The sequence below is a fragment of the Gopherus evgoodei genome, chromosome 3, assembly GCF_007399415.2.
Source record: "Gopherus evgoodei ecotype Sinaloan lineage chromosome 3, rGopEvg1_v1.p, whole genome shotgun sequence".
Classification (NCBI taxonomy): domain Eukaryota; kingdom Metazoa; phylum Chordata; order Testudines; family Testudinidae; genus Gopherus; species Gopherus evgoodei.
Genome location: NC_044324.1, coordinates 68,871,739 through 68,896,803, shown reverse-complemented (window position 1 = coordinate 68,896,803; position 25,065 = coordinate 68,871,739). Strand labels below are relative to the sequence as shown.

Genomic DNA, 25,065 nt, shown 5'->3' with positions numbered 1-25,065 from the left:
CTCTAAATGTCTCTTTTAATAAAAGACCTTCACTTACTGGAAGACATAGTTTTAGTTAATGGAATTAGTTTAACCAAAGACCATCATCGTTTAGTGTTTATAAGTGATGAGTCAGCTGACTAGAAAAGCTGCAATAGAAGTGCCATGACTATTGGCTTTTATATTGGTAATTTTTCTCTTTACAGAATGCTCCCGTGGTGTGGATGTAAAAGCTGATATTGTGCTTTTAGTGGATGGCTCCTACAGCATTGGTATCGCCAATTTTGTTAAAGTAAGAGCCTTTTTGGAAGTGTTAGTTAAAAGCTTTGAGATTTCACCTCAAAAAGTACAAATAAGTCTTGTCCAGTACAGCAGGGATCCCTATACGGAGTTTTATTTGAACAGATACAACAAAATTGAAGATATAATTCAGGCTATTCACACCTTCCCCTACAGAGGTGGATCTACAAACACAGGCAAAGCGATGACCTATGTGAGGGAGAAAGTATTTGTTATCAACAGAGGATCAAGGCCAAATGTACCAAAGGTCATGATTCTTATTACTGATGGAAAATCATCAGATGCCTTTAAAGAGCCAGCCATAAAATTGAGGGAATCAGATGTAGAGATATTTGCAGTTGGTGTTAAGGATGCAGTACGTACAGAATTGGAAGCAATTGCTTCACCCCCTGCTGAAACCCATGTGTACACAGTGGAAGATTTTGATGCTTTCCAAAGAATATCTTTTGAACTTACACAGTCTGTCTGTCTACGAATTGAGCAGGAACTGGCTGCTATAAGGAAGAAAAGTAAGTAATTATCAATACTTTGAGAAATTTTTTTAAAAATCAATGAAAATACTCTGAGCCAAATTTGAGTCTCAGTTACATTTATTTAACCCCCTTGTTGTCAATGAAAATGTCCAGGTATGAATGAGGGCACAATCTGTTCATCTGTTTTTAGCTAAAGTGATACAATCAAAACATAAAATAACTCTAAATAATTAGCTAAGTGGACTTGATTCTTCACTTCATTACATCATTGGTTTCCATGCAGGAGCGGCGCCAGACTTTCTGGCGCCATAGGCAGAATTCGGGGGGCGGCATTTTGTGTGCTCCCCAAAGGGCACGCGGGAGCTTCTGGTTCCGCTCCCATCATGCCGCTGAAGAAGGATCCTCTGCTGAAATGCCGCAGGCGACAGCGGCAGTCATTGAGCTGCTCAATTGCCTGCCGCTGTTTTCTGCGACACGTCGGCAGAAAGTCCTTCTTCGGCGGCGCGATGGGAGCAGAACTGGAAGCTCCTGTGCGCCCCGTGGGGAGCGCACAAAATGCCTCCCCCTGAATCCTGGTGCCCTAGGCGACCACCTAGGGTCACCTAATGGAAGCGTCAGCCCTGCTTCCATGGAACAATGCTGATTTAAAGTAATTTAAGATTCGACTGGTCATTTTAAACTTACTAAAAACACTGGGGAAAAACAATTATTTTATGAATGGTAAAGAAGAAAATTACCTGGGAAATATGTCCCCCCTGCAAGTGTTTAAGATGACATTAAAGCTGGAGGGCCAGATTTACACTGATGTAAATATGGAATTACTTCAGATGACTTTCAGCGATTTTGCTTTTACAAAGGAGTCATAGAAGCTAAAATATGTCCTCATGAGTAAAAAATTACTTGCCATTGTCACTGTAAATTCTTCTGCGATTATATTTAAAAGAGTTTAGAAAGTCACCAACTTCACAAATTTCAGGGTAAGAGTGAGAAATCCTTCATGACATTAACCTGGCTTACAGCATTCAAAAATGTGAAGGAATTTTTCATCTGCTGCTACATCCTGTACAATCCTTTACAATTTTTGTATTTAAAAGGGACATTGAAGTTGGATAAGCCCAAAATTTGAAAACCCCAGCCTCTTTAAAAATAAGCCTTTGTTTCAGAAAACCTTTCAGAAACTTTTATGTTGGAGGGCTCAAACACTTGACATCCCCACTGGTAGGCTAGCTAAGCCAGCCAAAACTATCTGAGGACTTCAGGTTTATGTTTGTGCCTCAGGCCATTTCCATTACTCCCCTTTCTGGATCCGTTCTTGTAAGAGTGTTGAAATTCTGTTAATTTCATTTATGTGCTAGTGCTCCAGTAAATTGAGCATGCACTGTTGTCCCTGAGGGAACATGAGAAAGAAAGAACTCGGTTTGATTCTCAGATTCCACTTTAAGTTTTCAGGGCTGGCAGTAACAAATGACAACTTTTTAATTGAACCTAGGACACTTGAGGTGGAAAACATTGAGTTGGTGTTTCTACTCATTGTCATATTGTTTAAGACAACTCAGAGATCATCACAGAATTGTATGCATTCATGAGTGAGAATGACAAATGAGCATAGATGCATATCCAAGAAAATATTTATTGAATCAAAGAAATCAACTGACTACAGGAAATGTTTTTGAGTGATTTTAAAGGGGTTTTTAAGTGTTTTATTGTAATGTGTGGCTTTTTTTTAAACAGGTTATTTACCTGCCCGTAATTTGGCATTTTCTGAGGTAACATCTGACAGTTTCAAAGTGAATTGGTCTCCAGCTGGATCTGAGGTTTTGTCCTATCTTATTAAATATAAAGTAGCTGCTGGTGGAGAAGAATTCCTTGTTTCAGTGCCAGCTTCAAGCACTAGCTCAGTTCTCACTCATTTACTCCCTGAAACTCTCTATTCAGTCAGTGTGATTGCAGAGTATGAAGATGGTGATGGTCCTTCCTTGGATGGGGAAGAAACGACTTTAGAAGGTACCTTTCCTATTATGCTCAGCCAGAAATATGTTATGTATTCAAGTAACAGTCTGCTTTATTGATAGAACTTGTGTATGTGGAATACCAAGCTAATGCTGAGAGATGGCACTGGTATGTGGGATGAGAATGGGAATTACTGTTTCCCAATGCCTTGACTAAGGGTACGTATACACTACCCTTTGGATGGCAGATAGTGATCGATCTGTTGGGGATTGATTTATCGCGTCTAGTGTAGATGCGATAAATCTATCCCCAATTGCTCTGCCATCAACTCCTGTACTCCACCGTGGCGAGAGGTGGAAGCGGAGTTGACAGGGGAGTGGCGTCAGTCGACCCTGTGCTGTGAGGATATGAGGTAAGTTGACCTAAGATATGTCAGTTTCAGCTATGCTATTCTCGTAGCTGAAGTTGCCTATCTTAGATCGATCCCCCTCAGTGTAGACCAGGCCTTTAGGTCTAAAATTCCAATAAAGGACAACTATTAGATTTAAGAGTGTGTTTTATTTCCTTGAAGTTTGCTGGATACTGTATTTTCTTGGAGGTTCAGAGGCACCTTTTCCAGTAGAGTTGGTAGTATCAATAAATTAAATAACAAAAAATGTATAATGTGAACACCCGCTAGTTAAGGCTCCGATCCAGCAAATTCCTTAGGACTATTCACATGCTTAAAGTTAAGCATATACTTAAGTGGTTTGCTGCATCTAGGTCTTTTAACTTGTGTTTATAGAAAAAAAGGTTATATGGATAGAATAAAGAACTCTGTTCCCCAGATGGGAACTCCTTAATAGCAGGACTTAATGGGCCTGACACTATAGATATTAGACTACCATGGGAGTTTTCTGTGAGTACCGTCTGCAAGATCACGCCTATTTTAAGGGGTAACATTACAGTTAATTTATTTTTTTTTACCTCTATGATTAGTTATTCAATTCAATCTAAGATAGCTAGGCTATTAAGCTGTACTTCTTACTTTCCATATTCCTAGTTCACCCTATAATCTTTGACCTTTGTATTCCAAAAGATTCTGGTGAACTACATGAACAAAGGAAATAGCATGAAAAGCTATTCTGTTGATGTATTTTCCTTAGTATTGATTAAAATATGTGTTTATTTATAAAATGGCTTGGATTGAGGGAACAATCCTGTTTGGACAATTTTGGCCCAGATCCTCAAATGTATTTAGACACCTAACCTACTTTGAGATGAATGGGAGTTGAGGATCTGGACTTTCATTCTGTATGTGTTGGTATACACAATCTCACTGTAACTGTACAGGCCATAATGTTTTAACCACATGCAACTCTCCCTTAGGAAATCATCTGCTTCAAATGGCTGCTGGGCTGATACTATCCACAGTTCATAAATCATAGAAATGTAGGGCTGAAATGTGAAGAACTAGGCGAACAGCAGCTTTAACAAAAAATTCAGACATGTCAGAAATACACTCCATATTGTGACTGATAGTGCATTTTAAAATGTTTGTCATTTTGATCTGATAAAATCCTGCCATTTTTGAGACGCCACTAATGCCATGTAAATGCCAATAATTCTGCATGGTGAGTTGCCAGCAGCTTGGGTTGAACAAATGGTTTCTTGATAGCTGATTTGGGCTTTTGGCAGCTACAGAGTTTAAATCCTATTCTGTATTTATGGTCAATTGAAAAAATAAGGTGTTTTTTAAGGAAGTGTTTTTTGTTCAACTTTCAAACTTTAATTTAATAACCAAGACCAATATTTCTGGTATACTGATGTTCAAATGATCTTTGTTGAGGAAGTTTACCTTGATGTGATTAGTGAACACTCAAGAGCAAATGTTGTCCTCAAATGCATGTGAATAAACTCCCGCTGACTGCTGGGCAACGATGATATAATTTGGCCCAAGGTATGTGGCAAAGGATTAAATTCTGCCCTGTTCCATCTATCCAATCCAGCTGAATGTCTCAACTGAAGCCATAATTTTTGTCAAGGAGCAGGCTAGGTTAAAAAGCAGGCCTTAGTTTTTATTATCTTCCAGGATAACAAGTGATTTTCTCTTTTGAGGGGAACAGCCTAATTCATAAATATTTTACATAGTCAATAAATGAAAATTTCATATAAATGCTGAGCATTTAGCTTATAGAGCTCCAATATTTTCAATATTTTTCCTGGTTACTACATTAGATGGCTTTTCAAAATCTGGTATATGCATATGTACAGTCAAGTGCATCTGACACTTATCCATGATTGAGGATGGCACAGAAGTAAATACTCACAATCAGTGAAATGTGTGCAAACCCTCCCCCCAAAAAAACCCTTTATTAAGCAACTTGTTGTTTTAAGAAACTGCTTGAGAGTATACACAAATGTACTGAGTTCAGCTCTACTGTACCTTTATTAGAAGGCTTAAACAGCTACTTTGGCAGATCTTTGAGTGGTTACATAAATCAGCAAGCATTGGTGCAGTTTAAGTTGTAGCTCTGGATCTAAATTTTCAAAAGCAACTCATAATTTTGGTGGCCTGACTTGATAAAACCTTAAGAACGGCCATACTGCATCAGACCAATGGTCCATCTATGCCAGTATCCTGTCTTTCGACTGCGGACAGCGCCAGATGCTTTGGAGGGAATGAACAGAACAAGGCAATTTACTGAGAGATCCATCCCCTGTTTTCTAGTCCCCTTCTGGCAGTCAGAGGCAGGTATGCATTAAAGGGGCCTGATTTTCAGAAAGTGCTGTGTACCAGTTCTCTGAAACACCAAGACCTTATAAGGTGTCTCAGATTGGTCATCCAATATTAGAAGCATAGAAAAATAACTAGTCACTTTTTGAAAATGTAGGCCCTGGTCTTGGTAAGTGGAATGAAGTAATGCAGTTGGTTCTCTGAAGACAAATGTGTGCAAATTATATTTTTGTTTGTTTGCAGTTAAAGGGGCTCCTCGAAACTTAATGATAACAGATGAAACTACTGATAGCTTTAAGGTTGGCTGGACGCCCGCTCCAGGAAATGTTCTGAGGTATAGGGTTGAATACAGGCCAGTGATTGGAAGAGAGAGAAAACATGTAACTGTCCCAGCAAATGAAAGATCAACTACGCTACTGAACTTGACTCCCGATACAAGATATGAAGTTTATGTTATTCCTGAGTATCAGTCTGGGCCTGGAAATTCATTGAATGGATATGCAAAAACTGAAGAAGGTTTGTATTAAATAACAGGCTTGTAGTGTGGCTTGAAAAGAAGGTTGTGCACGTTGATATATTCTTTATTTTCAGTATGTGTAACTTGGATGTTCCTTTCTCTTTTTTCTTGTTACAGCAAGATGAATGGGGTGTTTTAGAATCACGCAAGTTTAATTGAGAAACAATTTAATGTAACAACATCCCAAATTCTAATCAAGAACCTTTGGATTTCGTCTTTTGTATACAGTCTTGAATCTGTAACTCCTAAACGTGTTGATGTGCCTTGGGCAAAATGCCCACATATACGTCAGGCAAAGAAAAAAAGACTTCTGAATTGTCTGCTACAAAAACATTTCAATTTGAAAGGTTTAAACTCAAACGAAGTATATAAGCCTAAAAAAGCCTATATATAAAAATAAGCCTAAAAATTGTTCATGTAATATCATTGTAGGTGACACATCTTTATCTACTTTCAGCAGGTTGCTTATTTAGGGACTAATCCAGCATCCATTAAAATTAGCGATAATCTTTACATTGATTCAATAACTGTTGGATTGGACTCTTAATGTTTACGCAACATTAAAATGTTACAAAAATAAAGACCAAAGTTTGATTGCTAAATGGAAACTGCGGGCAGGAGCAGGGGGAAGGAGGAGACCCCTACATTAGACCCCTCTCTCACCCTCACTTCACAGCAAGCAGGAGGCTCCAAGGAGCAGCTCCAACGCAGAGGGCAGGAGCAGGACATGGCAGTGGGGGAAGGACAGCTGAACTGCTGACAACTGGTAGCCTGCAAGGCAGCTGCCGCACAGGGAACTTAGGGGAGCGGGGAGCTGATGCGGGGCTGTCAGTCCACCCTGGTTCTGAGCCCCCACCAGCTAGCTCCAATGGGCTGTTCTTCCTACAAGCAATGGACAAAGCAGGCCGCTGCCAAATGATGCTATAAGGGAGCATTGCGCAACTTTAAATGAGCATGTTCTCTAATTGATCAGCAACGTAACAATGAAACAACATTAACCCAGACAACTTTAAGTGAGGAGTTACTGTATTGTGTACAGTATTTTTGAGTGGTACTTAAAGTGTCTCATAGGGTCGTTGGACTTTTCCATTGGGAACCATATGTGCTTCTGTGCCTATGCACAAATGGTTACCACAAAAATAATTTTGCACTGTTACCTCACATTTTCATTGTTTTTATAAATTTTGTGCATCAACATGAAAGTTATTTTAATGTAGTTTCTATTCCATATAATATACATACCAATAAAAGATGTGCATAGTGACTTACAGAAGCAAATAGTTCTTCCTTGTCTCTCTGTTTTTTTCTTTCTGTTTTTTGTTTGTTTTTGTTTTGTTTTTTGTTACTGATAGTCTTAGACCTGATTCCATAGGGACCTATTCCGTAGGGGCCCAAGTGATTTGATGGATCAGTTCCAGAGTGCTCAGCAAATTCCAGTATTGGGTCTTGAGTATTTGTAGTAGAAAGTGAGAACTGAGAGTTCACAGGCTACACCCTAATGGACATCTGTGTCCATGGGAAATGGGCAAAAAAGAGTTATCATGGTACGAAAAGCTGGACTATATTGTGGATGTTTATTACATCATGGTAATTTCAAAAACACTTAAAAATATCAAAAACACTAATTTGCCTCAGGGAATAACTTCTTGTGAAGTTATATTTAAAAAATTCCCTTCAGGTCTTAGATCAACCCTCTGGGCTGAATCCTGGAATTTGCTGAGCAGTCTGGAACTGATCCAGCAAATCACCTAAGTGTGTATGCTCTCTCTCTTATAATGATCTGAAAAGAAAGAAAGAAATTAGGCTTGTTTCATGATGTGCTTTCAATATCTTTTAACATGTATAGTCCTAGGGACTCCAAGAAATTTGAGAGTTTCTGATGCTACAACATCCACAATGAAGTTATCTTGGAGTGCAGCACCTGGAAAAGTACAGCGGTACCTTGTAACATATACTCCAGTGGCTGGAGGTGAAACCAAGGAGGTAACCATAAGGGGTGATACTACAACTACAGTGCTGAGAGATTTAGAACACGGCACCAGATATGCCCTGTCCGTGACTGCCTTGTATGCATCTGGAGCAGGTGACGCTCTCTCTGGGCAAGGAGAAACACCTGAAGGTAATTATTTTTAGATAGTATATAATCATTCATTTATTTGGTTACATTTTAGGTGCTTTAAATTGCACCATGTTCCTTAAGTTTCTACAGAAGTAAAATTCTGAATAAAAAATATGTCTAAGAACCTCCCTTCTTCCCTTCGTGACCATCCTTGTAAATCAAGCACAGTTGCCATCCCTCTACTCACAGCACAAGGACTATCTAAGGCTAGCATCCACCAGAGGACAGGAAGGGGTGGGGAATGTTCACTGGACAGGGGGATCCCACTATGCCTCCTGAAAAAGTGTGTTGCATTGGTAATATATCCTCTGGGTTCCTGGAAGCTTTGGATTAAGTCAGCCTTAGTGACTCGCACAACTGGGGCTGTGCTCCTCCAAACCAACCTCAGTATAGGTGTCTGCCTTACAGGATACAGCTGGCTGTGAACTTGGGAACAATTTGGAGATAGATCATTTTTATTATCTTGGTGTTAAAAAGTCTTGTCTGATTGAAAATATGAGCAGAGCTTTAACCTGAATTAGCAGCAAAGAGTCCTATGACACCTTATAGACTAACAGACATTTTGGAGCATGAGCTTTCATGGGTATTCACCCACAAAAGCTCATGCTCCAAAACGTCTATTAGTTTATAAGGTGCCACAGGATTCTTTGCTGCTTTTACAGATCCAGACTAACACGGCTACCCCTCTGATACTTAACCTGTATTGAAACTCTGGTTGGAAATGACATTTACTCTAAATGTAAGACATCCAAGATCACATAAAATGAGCAACAAATAGCCTATGCAGAGGGAGAATGGAATACAGCTGTTTGTGACCAATAAGAGCTAGAGCCTGGAAATGAATGCTAACAGAACACTGGCAGGAATAAGCAGGAGCCATAGGTTTCCTTATATGGACGGTAGGATGATGTCTCTCTGCCTTGCTGTGGTGAATTTTCCAGGTGTATATGTTGCTACTTGCTGTCTGAACATTCTCATTGTCATCCAATATTTGTCAGTGTGTGGGACAACTTTTTGCCACTAGGCTATGAAAGGAACCGTGGCTATGTTCTATGCTGGTCAGAGGTGTATCTTGATTCCCCTAGGAGGTAAAATAACAGCAAATGAATGTAGTTCACAACCAAAAGATAAACTAAAAAGGAATTGTTAATCTCATCCTGGAATATGTTAAGGCAGTGGTCCCCAACCTTTTCTGGGTGGCGGGCGCTGGATGACGAGCCACTGAGGACCGTGGCCGGCGGACAGTCATCCGCTGAGAAATGGCACCGTCAAGAGACATTGCTACCGAAAAGCTGCTTAAAATCAGCAGCATTTTGGCACTGCTGCCTCTTCATGACGCCGCTTTTCTGCAGCATTTCGGCAGATGCTTTTCTGCCGGCCAGTACGTGGGCGCACATAGATGCCCTGTCAGGCGCCATGGTGCCTGCGGGCACAGCGTTGGGGACTCCTGTGTTAAGAGCTTGCTTCTGATTTACATGTGGTCCCTTTTACACTGTGAGAGCAGTATGAAGGGCTCTTAAGGCAGATGAAAATAGGGCCCTGAAACAAGGCACTTCCCAGAAATGCTGTGAGATAAGGTTCCAAATACTGAGAGGAGTATGAAATACACAGCAGAAACCAAAATATAAACTACATAGTCACCAGAAGATTAAAGTTTAATTTCAGAAGTAAAAGGGGGAGAAGGAGTTTAGATTACCGTTGTGTTTGTATATCACCTAGCAACAAAGGGCCTCAATTCTGAGTCAGGCTTTTGTACGCCACTGCAATGTAAATGAATAAGGATAAGAGGAATATGAAAAAGAAACTGGTTGTGGTTTGGAATTTAAGCAATTCAAATTGATAAATGGGACTTATCTCAAGGGTGGTTTTATATAAAAGCACCCAGCCCAGATTTTAAGATCACTTTTTTGCCAGCGCAGGAACAAAAGGGAAGGAGTAAATATGACTAATGTAATAAATCTCACTAACGTAATAAATGAATGGGTGTTTTTGTGTGCTCCATTCATACTGGAGCCCATTGAGAAGCTTAAGTGATTTGCAGTTCAGGAGTGCTCAGCAAATTCCAGAATTGACCCCTAAGTTGGTGTAGTAGAAAGTGAGAATTTAGAGTCCACAGGCTACATCGTAACAGACATGTGTGCCCAAGGGAGCACGTTATCATGATGGTACTAAAAGCTTTCCTATATCATGAATGTTCAAAAGTGATTTATCAAAATTAAGTATTTTATCGTAGTAATTTCAAAAACACTTTCAATGTCTTTTCACATGTATAGCCCGAGGAAGTCCAAGAAATCTGAGAGTTTCTGATGCTACAACATCCACAATGAAGTTATCTTGGAGTGCAGCACCTGGCAAAGTAGAGCGGTACCGTATAACGTATACTCCAGTGGCTGGAGGTGATACCAAGGAGGTAACCACAAGGGGTGATACTACCACTACAGTGCTGAGAGATTTAGAACACGGCACCAGATATGCCCTGTCCGTGACTGCCTTGTATGCATCTGGAGCAGGGGATGCTCTTCCTGGGCAAGGAGAAACACTTGAAGGTAATTATTTATAGATATTATATAATCATTCGTTTATTTGGTTACATTTTAGGTGCTTTAAATTGCACCACGTTCCTGAAGTTTCTACAGAAGTGAAAATATGCGTCATGCCTACATGCACTACTGCAATGCAAATGAATAAGGATAAGAAGAATATGAAAAAGAAACTGCTTGTGGTTTAGATTTTAAGAATTTCAAATTCAAATTCAAATATACGGGCCTTATCTCAGGGTGGTTTCATATAAAAGACCAAGTCCAGATTTTAAGATCACTATTTTGCCAGTGCAGGAACAAAAGGAAAAGAATAAATGTGTCTAATGTAATAAAGATCTATGTGGATTGGCATCGGGCAGGTGCTCACTGAACGGTACTGTATTTTATTTAAAATAGTAAATTGGAAATTTGAAGATATTTAGAAAAAAACTTCTCCAGGTAAAGAAGATGAGAATAAGAGCACAACAATTTTAGATATAAATGAAAGTATCTTTTGGAGCTAAGACTAGAAGTGCACTTAAAATTAGGTCATGTTACTCATGAATTTGATGAACATGGTAGGATTTAGCTGAAATATTACATAAGTCACATCAGCTTCTGAAATGAGGTGAAAATGTAACTAGTGGCATACTTGGATGGCGTGTCTATCTGCTTTGTGCAAATATTGGCACAGACATTAACTCCTGGATAAATCAATGCCAGTCCCTGCGTCCGGCACCCCACCATCAAAATAAATAAAGTCTTTGCTATCTGGGTTTAATGTTAGGAAAAGTGTTTCAGATTTGTTTTTTCCTGTGATCATTACAAAGAAATAAACTGGTTAGTCCAAGGAGGGAAGGTTGAGAAATAATAAGAAAAATAAATAAGCCAATTGAGAAAAGGTAAAGTTAATGAAACAAGGGCGGATAAAACAATCTATAACTGTATCTCCTGCTCTTGTTTAGTCATGATGGATGGAAACAAAAGGAAAAAATCCAAACTTTCCCGTGATTCCATGGAATTCTAATGAATAGGCAATAGAGCCCTTTGGGTACATCTATACTGGAATAAAAGACCCACTGTTGGCCTGGGTAAACTCAGTTGGGCTTGCAGGTCTCAAGCTGTGGGGCTAAAATTGTCACCACCTCATGGGATCCCAGAATTTGAGCTCCAGCCCGAGCCTAAATGTTTACAAAGGGGCTTTGCAGCCCTGCATCCGGAGGCCCACTAGCTTAAGTCAGGTGGTCTTGGCCAGCCGTGGGTGTTTGGTTGCTGCGTAGACATAGTGACTTAAGGCAACATCTTCTTTTTCTTGAGGTCCCTCCAAAGTATATTGTTGCATTTACTAATCCCACTTCCCTATTCTTTCACATCCGTCCTTTTCCTCCCCATTGCAACATGTAAATGTTCTACAGTGTGTTGAGCCTTGTGGGACAGGCTTGTCCTTTCTAGGAGTCTCCCTCAGGAAGAAATACCTCCAAAACATTCAATTGCTGTGGTACTTGTAGTCCTTGTTTACCATTTGGATCTTTTCCTGTTTTCCCTTCCCTTCCCTTTTATCTTTCCCAGGACTTGGTCTGCACTTGTCCAATCTTTTCTTCACTAAAAAAATTGAGGTGCAAAGTTTTCCATAGAACTCCAGCTAATCTCAGCGGTATAAAATGTTTGCATAGCTATCTGATCCAGCCCAAGGATAAACACATTCCAGAGGCCCGGTGTTTTATAAACTGTTCAAAGACAGTCAAGAAGGAAGAATTTAGCAGATGAGAAATTAGAAATGGAGGGCAATATTCCATACTATGAAAGTTATTCCTGTGTAGGGGACATGGGTTTCTTCCTAACTGTTCTGTTGGGGATGGGATGGGGAGGTGTCTTCCCCCACCCCATGAAATAAGCAGGGTTTTTTTTTGTTGCCCTTTGGTACTGCAGTCCATTGACATGCTTAAATGATTTGCTGGATCAGTTCAAGAGTGCTCAGCAAATTCCAGGATTTAGTTCTGAGTCTTTGTAGTGGGAGGTCAGAACTTAGAGTCTACAGACTGCATCCTTACAGACATGTGTGACCATGGGAGATGGGACAGGGAGCATGTTATCATGATGGTACCAAAAGCTTTACTATATCATGGATGTTCAATAGAGTTTTATCAAAATTAAGTATTATATCATGGTAGTTTCAAAAATACTTTAAAAATATTCCAAAACACTAATTTACCGTAGGGAATAACTTCTTGTGAAGTTGTATTTAAAAAATTCCTTTCAGGTCTTAGATCAACACTCTGGGATGGATCCTGGAGTTTGCTGAGCAGTCTGGGACTGATGCAGCAAATCACTTAAGCATGTATACTATCTCTCTTATAATGATCTGAAAAGAAAGAAAGAAATGAGGCTTGTTTCATGATATACTTTCAATATCTTTTCACATGTATAGCCCGAGGAAGTCCAAGAAATTTGAGAGTTTCTGATGCTACAACATCCACAATGAAGTTATCTTGGAGTGCAGCACCTGGAAAAGTACAGCGGTACCGTATAACGTATACTCCAGTGGCCGGAGGTGAAGCCAAGGAGGTAACCATAAGGGGTGATACTACCACTACAGTGCTGAGAGATTTAGAACAAGGCATCAGATATACCCTGTCCGTGACTGCCTTGTATGCATCTGGAGCAGGGGATGCTCTTCCTGGGCAAGGAGAAACACTTGAAGGTAATTATTTATAGATATTATATAATCATTCGTTTATTTGGTTACATTTTAGGTGCTTTAAATTGCACCACGTTCCTGAAGTTTCTACAGAAGTGAAAATATGCATCATGCCTACGTGCACTACTGCAATGCAAATGAATAAGGATAAGAAGAATATGAAAAAGAAACTGCTTGTGGTTTAGATTTTAAGAATTTCAAATTGATATACGGGCCTTATCTTAGGGTGGTTTCATATAAAAGACCAAGTCCAGATTTTAAGATCACTGTTTTGCCAGTGCAGGAACAAAAGGAAAAGAGTAAATGTGTCTAATGTAATAAATCTCATTACTCAGCTCAACATCCTTTGAAAGATGACAGTGGCAGAGTAAAAAGTGTAATAGTGAACTCATTTTGTAATAAATGTGAATATCAGTAAATGCAGTGCCCATTTATTTATCTTAGTTTCTCAAATAAGAGAAAGCCGCATGAAAAGGAACCATAGTATATTGTGACATGAAAGCTATGAGATTCAAACTGGCACAGACCTTAACTCCTGGAGAAATTAGTGCCTTCCCAAGGCGCCCCCCACCCGCCATCAAAATAAATGAAGTCTTTGCTATCTGGGTTTAATGTTTGGAATAGTGTTTCAAATACCGGTATGTTTTTTAACCTGATCAGTACCGAGAAATAAAATGCTTCATCCGTGGAGGGAAGGTTGAGAAATAGTAAGAAAAATAAATAAGGCAACTGAGAAAAGGTAAAACTAATGAAACAAGAATGGATAAAACAATCTAAAAATGTATCTCCTTCTATTGTTCAGTCATAGTGGAAGGAAACAAAAGGAAAAATCCAAACTCTCCAGTGACTCCATGGAATTCTAATGAATAGGCAATAGGGCCCTTTGGGTACATCTACACTGGAATAAAAGGCCCATTGTTCGCCTGGGTCAACTCAGTTGGGCTCAAAGGTCTCAAGCTGAGGGGCTAAAAATTGTCAGCCCCTCATGGGAAACCAGAATTTGAGCTCCAGCCCAAGTTCAAATGTTTACAAAGGGGTTTTATAGCCCTGCAAGCTGAGCCTCACTAGCCCAGGTCAGCTGATCTGAGCCAGGCACAGGTATTTGCTGTGTAGATGTGGTGACTTAAGGCAACTTCTTTTTCTTGCCGTTTCTCCAAAATATATTGTTGCATTTACTAATCCCGCTTCCCTATTCTTTCGAAACCATCCTTTTGCTCCCCATTGCAACACCCAAATGTTCTACAGTATATTCAGCCTTGTGGGACAGGCTTGTCCTTTCTAGGAGTCTCCCTGAGATAAAAAAACCCTCCAAAACTTTCAGTTGCTGTGCTAGTTGTAGTCCTTGTTTACCATTTGGATCTCTTCCTGTTTTCCCTTCCCTTTCCTTTTATCTTTCCCAGGACTTGGTTTGCACTGGCCTCATCTTTTCTCCTTCTAAAAGAATTCAGGTGCAAAGTTTTTCAAAGAACTCCAACTAATCTCAGCTATATAAAATGTTAGCATAGCTTTCTGATCCAGCCCAAGGATAAACACATTCCAGAAGCCCAGTGTTTTATAAACTGTTCAAAGACAGTAGAGAAGGAAGAATGTAGCAGATGAGAAATTAGAAATGGAGGGCCATATTCCATACTATTAAAGTTATTCCTGTGTAGGGGACACTGGTTTCTTCCTTACTGTTTTGTTGGGGATGGGCTGGGGAGGTGGGTTTCCTTAGCCCATGGAATAAAGCAGGTTTTTTTCATGCCACATTCATACAGATCTGAGAAGGTTGACAGTAGTCCTGGGCCTGTTTTTAGAGCACAAGTCTTCAGCCTCTTTTAGCCATTGGCTGAGTGCACCTGTTGGTGAGGAGTAACTGTCAGGGGAAAGTTTGTGGAGGATAAAAATGCTTAAACTGCATCAGCCCTTGACTGGATATCTGCAGGCTCCAGAGATGAGAATGCTGCTGAAGTTGCTCCGTACTCATCCTCTCTCTAAAATATATGGGCCTGACACCACAAAGCTCTGGTTGGATGGCACTGGTAGGTTTCAAGAGGGTGAGCCATTCCTCTTTCCCAGACAGGATCTGACCGCTTTGGCTTCCGTTCACCTCACAGAGGTGACTGGTAGAAGTTTTCCCTTACCAGTAGCTAAATAGAATTGTATTGAATTTTAAATGTGACAGAAATGAAACTGTCAAAAGGAAAAGAAAATTAAACCAACCACAGAATTCAGCTAGTGAAACAGGATATGTGACAGTGAAGGACATAAGCAGGGTCATCTTGTTTTTCATGCAACACTAACAGTATTCTTCATTATTTGTGGTAATTATAACAGGGTGAGGCTCCTTCTCGCCTTTCTTCCTCTGCATATGCAGACCACGTGGAGACTCTTTGCTTGTAAACACCACATGTGGCTTATTTACAGTGTTTCCCCACCATCTTCAAAGCATTGTGCAGCACCTGATCTACAACAGCAAATCACCCTCAGCCCCTTAGACCAAGGGTAGGAGGGGTTGGAGATCTTGCCCTCAGAGTTCTCTCGTGGGACTGACTCTGAGAGCCTGCCTCTTTCTGGTTCTCTCTCCACCCTGGCACTTCCTTCCAGTGCCTTTGCTACGTTCTGGGCTACTGTGTTAATTAGTCTTGTAGCTCTCTCCAACCTATTCCCAATCTCTCAGTTAGGCACAGCTATCTTTGTCAGATTTACTCCCAGGCAACTAATAACAGTTGCAGTGACTGGAGAGCTACATCTGCTGCTGTTCCCTAGCTCTCTGTCCCAGTGACACAACACAAATCACAAGTTGACATACAGACGAGACTTAAGAAAACCCGCAGAAAGATTTCCCCCAGCAGCACACTGAGATGTCCATTTTATTTGGTTACATAAATTCAGCCAAAACCACATGTCATACCCCAGAAATGGAATATAATGGTGAACACAGTGAAGGTGGTGAGTGGAAATCCAGTCGATAGCTAACAATCAACTGTTTCTGAGAGCTACTGTTTTTCTAATCTGTTTTCCCCTGGGAAAGGGGGTGGGAAGAGCAGGCCTGGCAAGAGTTTCCTTTTCTGCCTAGAGGCATATTGTCAGATAACAAGAACATACTATACACAAGCTGTTTAATAGCTTAACTTGAACAGGTAATAGTTTGCAGTTTTTAAAGGAAAACAAATTTCTCTCTAGGTCAGGCAGTCTATACAGGTACGTTTAGTCCTAATCTATTTCTTCATGCTTTGGAAGATGAAAATCTATTTTATGAGCCCCCTGTTGCTGGAAGCTAGGATTTTTGAGAACTGCCTTACGGATATCACAGCTACTGCTGGTGAGGGTGAATGCATCAGACATCTAAAAGCAGAGGAGTTCATTACTATTTTAAATATGAACTTGAGAGCAATGTCACCAAAAAAAGCATTTATGGCTGTTTATCAGAACAAGATACAGTGGGCCCCATTCTGACCTTGCTTGCACCACAGTGATTCCAGAGCAACTCCACTTATGTTAGAAAAGTTACTGGACCAGAATCTCTGCAGGTGTAAATTGACATAACTCGATTGAAGTAAATGAGCTGTGCCAGGCTTTATGCAAGGTGAGGGGTCAGCTCATCATGCATCAGCTCAGTGAAGCTGAGATCAGAATCTAACCCAATACTTATAATGTAGATTAGTGTAATGTAAACAATAAGAACTGCATATTTTACTATACTCAGGAGATATTCTTTACTGGGGATTAAATAATGGTCTTTCCCTCCTTAGTATGAAAGTCTTTCCATTTAAATGTTGTACGGTCCAGTTCTGCCATTTCTTTTAATGCTGTGAGAATTGGGATGTGAGGATTCATTATAGTTGATTCACTTTCTAGTTTCAGGGACTCTTTGTGCTGTATCCATTTCTCAGAGCTTGGGGGGAGAGGGGTTTGCCAGGAAATGAATTGTGGTTTCTTAGTAGGTATATGTTGTTGTTTTTTTGCTGTTTCTATAGCAACATAAGAATGTTTTAGAAATGAATGACCTCTTACAGAGTGAATGGGGCTAACTCAAGTGACATTTCCTGACAAAGAGGTTTTTAGCATATCATAGGAACTTTCCGTAATGTTTGAATTACGTAGTTCTTCTCCATACAGACTGAAACAAGGACTCAGTGTCTTTCAAAGAGATTTAGTGCTGTCTCATGCATTTTTTTCAATGATACATTCCAAGATTTTTCACCCTGACATTTGCAAGTGACTTTTGATAACCATCGAGCAATCATTTGAATTTTCTTGTCAGGGGAAGTATACCACTTGCAGGAAAAAACAAATCCACTCAGAGGAAGTGATTAATTACATAAGAAAAATTGAACTGATTTTCTAAATATTATCTATCAAATAATTAACTAATTAGTTGCTGGGTAATTAATTAATTGCTGGAATAGAGAGATAAGGTAGATTTTCAGGGGCTGATTCTGATCTCATATCAATTTTATGCTGGTATAACTCTGGTGGAGCAGATCCAGGGCTCCTTTGATTCAGCCTCCTGTGAAAAAGAGCCAGCAACCTGGCTTAAAAGGGCAAGTGAGGACTCTGCTTATGTAGAGGAATCCTCCCCTAGCAGAGAGCTGGCACAGGAAATTCTGTTCTACCCCCTTCTGACTTCCCCAGCATAGTGGGTTATGTCACATGACAAGAGGTGTGGCCAGAGTGCTCTGCACTCCCGTATTCAGCTGCATAATGGCCCCTAGGGAGACATTACCAGCCAACATAAGTAGTTTTCCTATCTTATGCCAGAGGCCAATATGACCAGCAGCAGGGCCTGGATGAGGAGTAGTGTTAAGGTAGCTTCCTGTGTCCCACCCAACACACACACACACACGCACGCGCGTCCTACTCTGAGATGAACTTGGCTGGATGTGAGGATCTGGCCTTCTGACTTCAGTGGAGATACTTGTGATTTACACTGTTGTAAACAAGAAAGGAATCAGGTCGTAAAAGTTCAGAGTGTGCAAGGCATGAGGGGGTTTGTTTCCTTAGTTGATTAAATTCTGACCGCTTAGGATATTGGCTCAGATCTAACTTACATTTAATTTAAGTGAAATATGGATCAGTGTGAGATTTACGGTTACATATTAATCTTGAAAACTAGCTTGAGTACATGTATAGAAATGTATATGTTTTAGGCCTGATAGAGGTGTGTATCTTCTGCTGAAATCAGAAGGAATTGTGGGTATGTAACCGAGGACAGAATACAGACATTTATTTTTTATGACTGTTAAGGTTTTTACCCTAGGCTATGTCAACACTATGAACTGTGGATGAGATTCCTTTGCGGGTGTACATACACTAGGGGTAGTTCTGATCAAGCTCAAGTAGAAGCAGTGGAGGCCCAGCCCAGCCATACTGAGTACAGACCCATCGGTTTTAACTGGGCTTGTACTCGGCATTGCTTAGCTGTGCCTCTGCTACAGCTACCCATGCTACTGCAGCTTTGCTGGTGTTTATACGCCCACCCCTAGCTAGTAGTGTAGGTGTAGCCTTAACTGATTAAGTCATGTGTTCAGGAGCAAAAATGATTGCTGGAGAGCTCAGGAGACAGGAGCCAAGCAAGTGCAGGAAAGTTACTTAAATTGGATATTGTGTCTCTCGCTCAGCATGGTGAAAAACCTTGATGTGGAAAGTGAAGACCTGAAGAGATTCAGGGCTGGAAGGAAGAGAACCTGTTTTATATCTAAGGATCTGTCTACACTAAATGAGGAAAAGTATCAGAAGGGTAGCCATGTTAGTCTGGATCTGTAAAAAGCGACAAAGAGTCCTGTGGCACCTTATAGACTAACAGATGTATTGGAGTGTGGAAACTATTGTAGAGACATTGAGAATCTGAGCCAAAGCCCACTGAAGTCAAAGGGAGTCTTCAGTACTACAGTGGGCTTTGGATCCGGCTCTGATGGCAGGAAATGGTTGCTTGCCTTTGCAATGGTTTGACATGTCCACACAGCAGCACTGGTTTGATGCTTATAGACACAGCAAGGCTTCAACTGTGCTTGTGCTAGTGAATTCTGGAACTCTTGAACACCACAGTGCCGAGCACAGAATCCTTCTTGTTGGAGCATTTAGCCAGGGCCAGCTCTAGGTTTTTTGCTGCCCCAAGCAAAATATTTGCCACCCCAAGCTCCAAGACTGCAACTTCTCAAGCAAGCAAGCAAGCAAGCAAGCAAACAAACAAACAAACAAACAAAAACACGGGTGGTCGGAATGCCACCCCTGGAATCGTGCCACCCCAAGTACGTGCTTGCTTTGTTGGTGCCTAGAGCCGGTCCTGCATTTAGCAATTAAGATTCTTGAACATTTAAACAGAAGATCAGAATAATTGCTCAGATATGTTAGTGATAGGCAGCAGTGCAAACAGATAAATACTAGGTAAGCAGAGTTACCATGTGATTTGCATAATTGTACTTCTCAGACAAACTAAACATGGTTAATAGGTATAATTGTATGCCTACTAGCCATTACATTATACTGGTAATGTTACCGAACTTAAGAATATTTCTAAACTCCCAATGTAGCAGCTTAGTTAATGCTTAGTGGAATCTTAGGACTTTGCACCACATTCTAAACACAGCTGCTTTTCTCCCCCACTTCCAGACCCATAGATACTCATGTGGTAGCTTCTTGTGAAAATATCTGCCTACAAACTTATACCTCACACATGAGGTGCAAATCAAATTAGTGTGTTATTTTAGATAAATGTTTTCAGTTGCAGTATTACATATTAAAAGTCTAATTTCCCTTAGTTGGTAAGATGTCTTGTCAGCAGTTTCCAGCTATTTGAAGTCAAATTTTTCCATTTAGGCCCAGCGGCTTGGTAGGAAGCCCGAAGTTTATTTTTATTCAACAAAAAATGGTACTTTAGTTCCATATGATTTATTTTTTCTTTCCAGAGCTAACATTTGTCAGTAGCTGGGCTTGATTACACTCCATTGAAAATAAATTATTTTCTTCTGCTATTTAGTGGCACATATAATAATTTAATAATTGGTTTAAATATGTAGTGATTGTTGCAGTGCCTCCAACACATCATTAGCCATACTATCCCGATGTTATTTGCTGAGAATTGTGCTGTGGTAGCAGATAGTTTAATACTGAAATCACATTGTGGCAGAGACTTGATTTGAAGTAGTCAATATAAAGTGACTTGTGTATTTATATTACATTAAAATATGGAAAAAGAGGTTTTTATTGTGAAACATCTGCGCATTCTATCATGTTGGGTTTTCCATAATATTTCCATTTGGAGTATATTCAGATTTTTATATTGAATGAAAAAGCCAAGGGTTGGGAGCAGAAACTTTAGAGTAGACAGAAAATTGATGTGATTTACTTTTGAAGACAAATCTTTTTTCAGTCTTCCAGGAAAGTTACTCTTTGGGGTCCAAATTCTGCCCTGACTTAATGGACTGAAATCAGTGAATTTGCATGGAGTGTATATCAGGATGAATCTGGCTCTTATAGCATAACAGGGTAAAGTTACACTGAAAGATGCAGTAGTGTAGTTATTTTTTCTTATGACAATAAATAATTCAACTGTAACAAAAAGCTGGATCTTAAAATGTTGTTTTTGAAATCAAGAGTGCCTCTGTGTGCGTGTCATATTTAGAGTGGCGGGCGAGAAGGATTGAAGGAATTTTTGTTTAAGTTTGGATGGAAAAACCAGTTATCTCCAGAGAAAGGTGATAAGATATCCAAAGGATCCTTGTCTGGATCACATACTAGCAATGGGTTGGGTTTAGAAAAATAAGATTTACAAATATATTCTGTTTATTAAAGATACAACTACTAAGAACATTTTAATAAAATTCCAGCAACTGTGTCCTATCATCAATAAACCAAAATGGAATTATTCTTTCACTGATTCAGAATTCATGTGAGACTGTGTTTATTTAATCTGTTGATTATTGCTACAACAATATCATTCAAACCTTCAGCCTTTATACAAGTAGTCCTACCAATTCCAATGGGATTAAGCTCCCTCCATGCATCTGAAGAAGTGCGCTTTTTACCCGTGAAAGTTTTACCCAATCTGTTAGTCTTTAAGGTGCCACCGGACTCCTCATTGTTTTTGTGGATACAGACTAACACGGCTGCTCCTCTGATATCCAGTGGGATTGCATGTGTTGGATCAGGGTTTAAATAAAGACAGATGCCTAGGAAGATTAAACCATGGTATATAAGTTGGGACCAATCTCAAAATCCTTCCAGACATAGTTCTGCATTGAAATCTGTTCACAATTATAAACTTCTTGCCTGATAGTATTTGCAAAGATGAGCCTGCTCTATGGAGGTTGGATTGGGGTTGAAACTTCCCCCGCATTCAAAGAGGTTTGATTCTGGTACTATGGCTTTGGTCAATCTCAGATATATTAGTGGGTACTTGTCACTGTGGGTAAAGCTTACCTGTGGTGCAGAGGGCTGGCTCAAGGCCCTCCTCACTGCTTAAGCCTAGAACAGAGATTGGTTTGGGGGAACCTCTTGCTAAGCAGCTATTCAGGGGAGCCACTGTAGCTCTGCTCACTGCAGGAAGGCCTTACGGAGATCAGTAAGGAATTCCACATAGAGTACACGTCGAAGTAGGCGCTGCATCTGTGTGTGTGGGGATTTTTGTTTATAACTACAACTTTGCCATTGCATAAAGAAAAAAAACTAGGGCTCTAGCCATTCCAGTAGCATGTTTTAGCTCCCATTAATAAGTGTACCCAGATGTCACAATGAATGCAGCAAACTCCATAGACCTAATCCTCCGGGCTGTTTCATTAATTTTAAACCAGTGAGCTCTATTAAAGTCAACAGAGTTATACGGGCATGAAACTGGTGTATTAAAGTGAGCATCAAACCGCTAGCTTATACCTTCTTGATTATACAAACTAAGGAACTGTTTAGTGCACTCCAAGAAATGTGAGGACAACCAGCTATGAAGAACAATACAACAGGAGTCTGGCAAAACTTAGTACAGACAAGATAGCACCTCCAGCCTACAATTACTACACTTTATGTTGTAAATACATGACAGCTGAGTTGTAAATAGATACAATGGGTGCAGCTGACAGGTATATTCTCACACCATTCAGGAAGACGGGTGCTGGTAGCAATGGTAGCAGCCAAATGTATAATTCTCAGGCACTGGAAAGAAAGGAAGGGCTGAAAACAATGACAGACATTTCCTAAATGGGGGCATGTTATGAAAAACCTGTGTGCAGTTCTTAACCCATTACTATAATAAAGATGTTATACAACAAAGAACAAGTAGAATGACAGAGGAACTTGATTATCCTACCTGATGCTTTAGGTCAGCCGGGATCCAAGTCACATAGATGTAAATTCTGTTAACTGCAGTTGGACTCATAATGTTTCCTGAAAAACAAGCAAACAAAAACTCTTAAGTGTCTGAATTAATCAATCAGTGGAAAGCGATTTATTTCTGGTAAATCCAATAAACCCTATATGCATAAATGCCCTTGCATCAGTGGTAGAACAGACTTCTAAAAAGGGATCTCATTGGCGTATATAGACATAAAAGAAAGTGAGAGGATAGCTGTTTTGGGGCAGTGTCAAATATAAGGATAAGGGGATATGAACAAGTAAAGAAAAGGTGAAGGACTCAAGAAATTTAGAAGGAATTTTTTTCACAGAGATTTAACATCAGGAAAAAATTACCCAAGGTTTCATTATTTGCCTATAAATGAGTTACTTGAGCTTTTGGGATGAAGATGGATTGTGAGGCATAATTGCTAGTCTGGAAGATAAAGCTAACCTAAATTAACTGCAGAGTACTGAAGCACATGCTTAATTTTAAGCATGTAAGTAATTCCATCCCTGTTCAGCAAAGTATTCAAGATTGAGTGTCTTGCTGAGTAGTGTTGAGATTGCGCATGTATTTAAAAGTGGTAGCCATGTTAGTCTGTTTCAGCAAAAAGAACGAGGAGTACTTGTGGCACCTTAGAGACTAACAAATTTACACTTCAGCCTCCCTGGTCCCTCTATTACAGACCTAAAAGTCACAATTATTCAACAAAAAAACTTCAAAAACAGAGTCCAATGAGAAACTGCAGAACTGGAATTAATATGCAAAATGGACACCATTAAATTAGGCTTGAATAAAGACTGGGAGTGGATGGGTCATTACACAAACTAAACTGGTTCCCCATGCTAATTCCCCCCCTACTGTTACTCACACCTTCTTGTCAACTGTTTGAAATGGGCCATCCTGATTATTACTACAAATGTTTTTTGTCTCCTGCTTTTAGCCCACCTTATTCAATTAGTCTTATTAGCATTGGTATGGCAACACCCATTTTTTTCATGTTCTGCATATCTTCCTACTGTATTTTCCACTGCATGCATCTGATGAAGTGGGCTTTAGCCCATGAAAGCTTATGCTCAAATACATTTGTTAGTCTCTAAGGTGCCACAAGTGCTCATCGTTCTTCATGTATTTAAAGTTAACCATAGTCTGAAGTATTTTGCTGAACAAGGGCCTTAATCTTCCTCATAAAAGAATGACTGTATGTCATTTGAGCTGGTGTTGTGAACATTTTAATTTTATTCTGTGAGCATTTTATTTTTCTGTTCCTATTTCGCTGTGTCTTAGTCATAGTCCCTCTCTTATGACTTCCTTTCTTGCAGACCGTGGCTCACCTCGTGATTTGCTTATTAGAGACATAACTGACACTACAATGGGACTATCTTGGACAGCAGCTCCAGGAGCAGTTCGTCGTTATAGAATAGTATGGAGATCGCTTTATGATGGTCAGACTGGGGAGAGCACAGTTCCTGGAAATGTAATAAATACTGTGCTGGAGAATTTACAGCCAGAGACTAAATATAAAATTTCAGTCATTGCTTCCTATAGCAGTGGAGACGGAGCTCCTTTAGAAGGAGAGGCAACTACTGAAGGTAAATGCAGTACAACATAGCCACCCTAAAGAACAGCCTGAATTGTGACCTGGGATATTGTGACACTTATTATCCCACACACAAACTCTTGATAATCCTATTAATGCAACTTGCATTGACAAGAGACTAGACCTTATTTTTTATTAACCCCCCTCCTTAAAAAAATCAGCCAAACCCTTGCCCATCTCAACTCAGTGAGGTACCAACCCTCCACTTTTTTTCTGAGCTATGATTATTTATAATCATAAGTCATTTATATCTCATGGAACCAGATTCAGCTACTTTTATTCATGTTAAATTGTATCCTATTCTGCAAGGAGTCCCCACTGAAATTAACGGGGTTTCTTAGAGAGTAAGCTACAGTTTAACGTGAGTAGAGTGGCAGAATCTGGGGATAGTTACTGGGGCTTTGTGGGTTGGAGGGTATATTGTTGGGGAAGAAATGGGAGGAACAAGTGACCAGGGTAGAGAGGAAAGTCAGAGTTCATTCCATTGGGGTTAGTAAGTTTCCTGCCCTGTGATTTCCTCCTCCCAGGCTCAGGTGAGTGGGTTTGAAGTTGGCTACATCTCTTACTCACAGTTCTAGATTTTTCTTATGTGACCAACACCACATAGTATTAATCTTCCTAATGTTACAGCTGTTTGAAAGTGAACAGACCAGAATAGAAAGACTAGATGACCCTTGCAGTCCCTTCTAAGCCTATGAGTCTATGACCAGTTCCAAATGCTGAGAGAGATTATTTCAGCATTCTGTGGCATAGCTCTTAGTGAAGTGAAAACCAACTCTGACTCTGGCACACCAAGAAGGCTCTGCATTGCCAAAACCTAGGGTAGCATGCCCAGCTGACAGCCAGATCCAGACATGCCTTCCATTTCACTTCAGGTTTTTTATTTG

General features: G+C 40.0%; 1 protein-coding gene across 7 annotated transcripts in view; it reads left to right on the top strand.

Moving 5' to 3' along the window:
- Window positions 1-25,065, top strand: part of COL12A1 (collagen type XII alpha 1 chain) — a 144,924-nt gene that overhangs the window by 24,256 nt on the left and 95,603 nt on the right. For 6 of the 7 annotated variants that reach the window (XM_030555772.1, XM_030555776.1, XM_030555771.1 and 3 more), the window contains 7 exons: window positions 186-788; window positions 2,484-2,756; window positions 5,662-5,934; window positions 7,782-8,054; window positions 10,328-10,600; window positions 13,002-13,274; window positions 23,901-24,170. The exons of the other annotated variant lie outside the window; for it this stretch is intronic. In XM_030555772.1, coding sequence (XP_030411632.1) covers window positions 186-788; window positions 2,484-2,756; window positions 5,662-5,934; window positions 7,782-8,054; window positions 10,328-10,600; window positions 13,002-13,274; window positions 23,901-24,170 — 2,238 coding nt within the window. The remainder of the gene's footprint in view (window positions 1-185; window positions 789-2,483; window positions 2,757-5,661; window positions 5,935-7,781; window positions 8,055-10,327; window positions 10,601-13,001; window positions 13,275-23,900; window positions 24,171-25,065) is intronic. 7 annotated transcript variants of the gene reach the window in all.